The sequence below is a fragment of the Xenopus laevis genome, chromosome 6L (assembly GCF_017654675.1).
Source record: "Xenopus laevis strain J_2021 chromosome 6L, Xenopus_laevis_v10.1, whole genome shotgun sequence".
NCBI classification, from domain to species: domain Eukaryota; kingdom Metazoa; phylum Chordata; class Amphibia; order Anura; family Pipidae; genus Xenopus; species Xenopus laevis.
Window position 1 is genome coordinate 158542211 of NC_054381.1, and position 6000 is coordinate 158548210.

At 42.7% G+C, this 6000-nt stretch overlaps 1 protein-coding gene across 2 annotated transcripts in view; it reads right to left on the reverse strand.

The window, feature by feature from the left end:
* Positions 1–4337, reverse strand: part of XB5813854.L (provisional ortholog of ankyrin repeat domain 52 L homeolog) — a 45640-nt gene extending 41303 nt beyond the window's left edge. For both annotated transcript variants that reach the window (XM_018266681.2, XM_041565564.1), the window contains exons 1-2: positions 3514–4337; positions 1250–1351 (exon numbers count right to left, since the gene is read on the reverse strand). In XM_018266681.2, coding sequence (XP_018122170.1) covers positions 1250–1351; positions 3514–3660 — 249 coding nt within the window. In that variant the 5' untranslated portion in view covers positions 3661–4337. The remainder of the gene's footprint in view (positions 1–1249; positions 1352–3513) is intronic.
* Positions 4338–6000: the final 1663 nt, after the last annotated feature.

Sequence of the window (6000 nt, forward strand, 5' to 3'; positions counted from 1 at the left end):
CTGATAAATATATAGGAAGGCTGGTATTTTTTTCCAGAAAAGGTGGCAACCCTGGACCCAACTGGCAGAATGAGTCCTGTGACATGCAGATCGTTCAATAAGTTGGGGGCCAGTGCTTCTTTAAAACAACAGTTGACAGACCTGCTACATTCCCATCACAGATATTTCAGATAAAACCTTGAAGGTATCAGGCACAGGTAGGGCAGTAGACTCAGACAGAGTTAGGACTCACTAGCAAGTGTCCAGTCCCCAGGGTATAAAGCCCTCACAGTGGTGGGGAATCTCTCTATTCCTGAGCTTGGCCACTAGAGGTGCTATGCTGATAGGCCACACCCAGGGTATTTATTGCTAACTACCCTCAGCCTGACTCTCACTGCTAGAAGGAGCTATAACCAGATCTATTGTCATGCTGGATACTTCTACTGATGCCTCCTACCTCAGGCTCTCACCAAAGACTAATTGAAGGCTTTCCACTGGAAAGTAATTTTTTTTTGGGGAAGACATTATGGTCTACCTATGTCCATAAGTTCCTACACCAAAGGGTAGTGCCATCTTTATACTACTAGGTGGAGCTTCAGGTATCTCTACTAACTAGCCATAACCATCCTTTGCTAGCCTAACTAACGTTCCTTAATGGGTTACCAATCCACAACTTCCACTAAAGTCTGATCTTACCCCATGGTTCTTTCACTGGGGCTATTCCTACTATAGGATTCTGGCACCATATACCGTCCTCCATAAAAGGAGTCCAAGTGACCAAGAATCGTTACCTTTAAATTTAAACATTTTTTGCCATTAGGGAAAGCACCACTTGATACCCCTATAGCAATGAGAACCTTCCCACCATCTCCAGTCAACACCTAGATGGTACAACACTTCACACCACCTACACAGAGCAGCTTAAGGAGGTAACGTTTAGCCAATGATTTGTTTGTTTAGTAGCCCAAACACATTGGCTCCTATGAGAATCTCCTGCAGTTTCCATCTGTAAATGACCTTCTGTGTGATTTATCCTTCATGTGATTAATTGCTATTTTGTGTTCCCCCAAAAGATCTAATGTATCTGCCTCACATTCCCCCAAAACTGACAGCTGTGTTTTATTTCTGTCTTTGAAACCAATGGGCAAACTCTTGTTACATGATGAGATAGTGAAACCACTGAAGATCTTCATCTGTAGAGAAGACAACTGCCCCATCCTCCCATCATGCTCAGCTGGTGGGAGGAGCAGGACTCAAACATGGTGCTTACCTGTGTCCTCTCATTAAGATCGACTCCCAGTTCCAGGAACCTCTCAACAATGGCCAGTCGGTTTTCCCTCACAGCGATCATAAATGGCGTTAATCCTGATTCCTAAAGGGGAAGTAATAATTTAGGATACTTTCATATCTGCCCACAGAAAAACTAAGGCCCCAACAAAGATTTTAGCCAATGGAAAAGGTTCTTTCATAAATATTATCCCTTATAATGCACAAGTGATCCTCAGAGTTCCCTGTATTACTCAGCCTTAGGGTTGCCACCTGGCCGGTATTTTACTGGCCTGGCCGGTAAAAATTATGGTTGATCCTAATGTTATTAATAGGGAAAAACGATAAATAAACAGGAAGGCCGGTATTTTTTTCTAGAAAAGGTGGCAACCCTACTCAGCCTGCAGCCTTGTGCCTTTATATGGTCACAGAAAAACCCCTCAGTGACTTCTAATATCCTTATCATTTACAGTAGGGGGTACATTATCCCTTATAATACATGAGTGATACTCAGAGTTCCCTGTATAACTCAGCCTGCAGCCTTGTGCCTTTATATGGTCACAGAACAACCCCTCAGTGACTTCTAATATCCTTATCATTTACAGTAGGGGGTACATTATCCCTTATAATACATGAGTGATACTCAGAGTTCCCTGTATAACTCAGCCTGCAGCCTTGTGCCTTTATATGGTCACAGAACAACCCCTCAGTGACTTCTAATATCCTTATCATTTACAGTAGGGGGGTACATTATTCCTTATAATACATGAGTGATACTCAGAGTTCCCTGTATAACTCAGCCTGCAGCCTTGTGCCTTTATATGGTCACAGAACAACCCCTCAGTGACTTCTAATATCCTTATCATTTACAGTAGGGGGTACATTATCCCTTATAATACATGAGTGATACTCAGAGTTCCCTGTATAACTCAGCCTGCAGCCTTGTGCCTTTATATGGTCACAGAACAACCCCTCAGTGACTTCTAATATCCTTATCATTTACAGTAGGGGGTACATTGTCCCTTATAATACATGAGTGATACTCCGAGTTCCCTGTATAACTCAGCCTGTAGCCTTGTGCCTTTATATGGTCACAGAACAACCCCTCAGTGACTTCTAATATCCTTATCATTTAAAGTAGGGGGTACATTATCCCTTATAATACATGAGTGATACTCAGAGTTCCCTGTATAACTCAGCCTGCAGCCTTGTGCCTTTATATGGTCACAGAACAACCCCTCAGTGACTTCTAATATCCTTATCATTTACAGTAGGGGGTACATTATCCCTTATAATACATGAGTGATACTCAGAGTTCCCTGTATAACTCAGCCTGCAGCCTTGTGCCTTTATATGGTCACAGAACAACCCCTCAGTGACTTCTAATATCCTTATCATTTACAGTAGGGGGTACATTATCCCTTATAATACATGAGTGATACTCCGAGTTCCCTGTATAACTCAGCCTGCAGCCTTGTGCCTTTATATGGTCACAGAACACCCCCTCAGTGACTTCTAATATCCTTATCATTTACAGTAGGGGGTACATTATCCCTTATAATACATGAGTGATACTCAGAGTTCCCTGTATAACTCAGCCTGCAGCCTTGTGCCTTTATATGGTCACAGAACAACCCCTCAGTGACTTCTAATATCCTTATCATTTACAGTAGGGGGTACATTATCCCTTATAATACATGAGTGATACTCAGAGTTCCCTGTATAACTCAGCCTGCAGCCTTGTGCCTTTATATGGTCACAGAACAACCCCTCAGTGACTTCTAATATCCTTATCATTTACAGTAGGGGGTACATTATCCCTTATAATACATGAGTGATACTCAGAGTTCCCTGTATAGCTCAGCCTGCAGCCTTGTGCCTTTATATGGTCACAGAACAACCCCTCAGTGACTTCTAATATCCTTATCATTTACAGTAGGGGGTACATTATCCCTTATAATACATGAGTGATACTCAGAGTTCCCTGTATGACTCAGCCTGTAGCCTTGTGCCTTTATATGGTCACAGAACACCCCTCAGTGACTTCTAATATCCTTATCATTTACAGTAGGGGGTACATTATCCCTTATAATACATGAGTGATACTCAGAGTTCCCTGTATAACTCAGCCTGCAGCCTTGTGCCTTTATATGGTCACAGAACAACCCCTCAGTGACTTCTAATATCCTTATCATTTACAGTAGGGGGTACATTATCCCTTATAATACATGAGTTGTCCCTACATTAACAACAATTCATGGCACCCACTTGGTCGATTTCGGAGCTGCCCATCTCCCCTTTATCGATCCCTTTTAACGTCTGCTCCAGGGTGATCCACTCGGCCCGGCACGTCAGGTGTAGGATTTTACTCCTCACATCCAAATTGCCGGAGGAATTCCTTTCCGGATCTGACATTTTTTCTAAATCACATGAAATTCTTCATCCAATTCAATAAATATTTCCCTAACTCTCCGACCGGCCAATCACAATGTGCTCCATTATATGAAATATAAATCAATAGAAATATTCAGATTCTTCTCTGTGTCTCAGTTGCAGGTGGAGCAGCCGAGCCCGGGAGATGGATGGGGAGTCTCTGTGTCTTGGTAGGAGGTCGGGAGAGTTTCTCTCTTTACTTGCACTGACTCCCAATCACAGGGACCGGCCCGGTGCCCTCCTGCCCCCCCAGCTCCTCCTTTGTGTGCCCGTTACCTTGGCACCGGCTACTTGAATTGGGGGGTGGAGGCATCGGCCCATTCTCTTCCACACAGAACAAAAAACATTCTTTCTCCATATAAAGCTTTTATACACATTCCCTGCCATTCCAGACTCACATGTGGGATTAAAAGAGAAATTATTCCTCACTGTTAAATTTCCCAACAAGAGGGAAAACAAACAAAAATCTTTAAACTGAGAGATACAGAGACGAGAATAATGAATAAAATATATTTACTGATAGTGACGCATGATCAATAATACTGACAATCCCTCATCGTGTAATTTACTGTAATACAAAATATCAGCATTTTTTCTATATATAAAAAATACCATAATGAATTTTAATTTTCTTATTTCTTTCTTTTCAACTGCTAAAACAAACCAGATTCCCAGACAGGACTGCTGCTTACAATGGGGATCAGATAGGATCTGTGCAGCCACTGGGACAGAATGTTCTGTTATACAGATAGCTAGAATCTCAGCTGCCATAAAGCAGGACAGGACTGCTGCTTACAATGGGGATCAGATAGGATCTGTGCAGCCACTGGGACAGAATGCTCTGTTATACAGATAGCTAGAATCTCAGCTGACATAAAGCAGGACAGGACTGCTGCTTACAATGAGGATCAGATAGGATCTGTGCAGCCACTGGGACAGAATGCTCTGTTATACAGATAGCTAGAATCTCAGCTGCCATAAAGCAGGACAGGACTGCTGCTTACAATGGGGATCAGATAGGATCTGTGCAGCCACTGGGACAGAATGTTCTGTTATACAGATAGCTAGAATCTCAGCTGCCATAAAGCAGGACAGGACTGCTGCTTACAATGGGGATCAGATAGGATCTGTGCAGCCACTGGGACAGAATGCTCTGTTATACAGATAGCTAGAATCTCAGCTGACATAAAGCAGGACAGGACTGCTGCTTACAATGAGGATCAGATAGGATCTGTGCAGCCACTGGGACAGAATGCTCTGTTATACAGATAGCTAGAATCTCAGCTGACATAAAGCAGGACAGGACTGCTGCTTACAATGAGGATCAGATAGGATCTGTGCAGCCACTGGGACAGAATGTTCTGTTATACAGATAGCTAGAATCTCAGCTGCCATAAAGCAGGACAGGACTGCTGCTTACAATGGGGATCAGATAGGATCTGTGCAGCCACTGGGACAGAATGTTCTGTTATACAGATAGCTAGAATCTCAGCTGCCATAAAGCAGGACAGGACTGCTGCTTACAATGGGGATCAGATAGGATCTGTGCAGCCACTGGGACAGAATGTTCTGTTATACAGATAGCTAGAATCTCAGCTGCCATAAAGCAGGACAGGACTGCTGCTTACAATGGGGATCAGATAGGGATTTTTTTATTAGTAAAAACTTAACAAATTCTAAAATCTTTCAAATCAAACAAAACAATACATAACAATATTCATCATATTAGCAAATATGAGTCAGTTTTTTTTGACAGTACATGGGATAAAGCATTTCCATACAGGCTCTCCATTCTCCACACATACCAAAATAGCAAAGACAAGGAACTTGTTTGCAGTAATAATGAGGTGCTGGTACCAACCTACAATATTCAATTGTTACTATTGCAATTTCCCCAGTATCGTTGGTACAATCTTCCTTAAAGGCAAAGAGAAGAACAAGGGCATTTAAAGATTTATATTCCTCCATTTTGAGCCATTTGAGGTGCAGTGTTTGATCTCTGGCTCCTTCAGGAAACCCAAATCACACAACACTGACTTTACTATCTGGTCAATAGCAACATCTTCTTGGCCAAAGGATTTCCTACAGCGGCATTGCCACAGATGGGACCTCATCACTGATATTATCAGGTACATCGTTCCTCTGTCAAGTGGGTGCTGAGTAGACAAAACGCCATAGGCCGCGTCAGCAAAAGAAAGTTGTCTAATGTGGGGAACCTTCAGATCCTCTGCCAACTGACACCTCACAGTTTTTGTTACAGGACAATCAACTAGAAAATGTTCCAGGTTCTCGTCAGTGGAACAGCCCCACGGGCACTGCCTT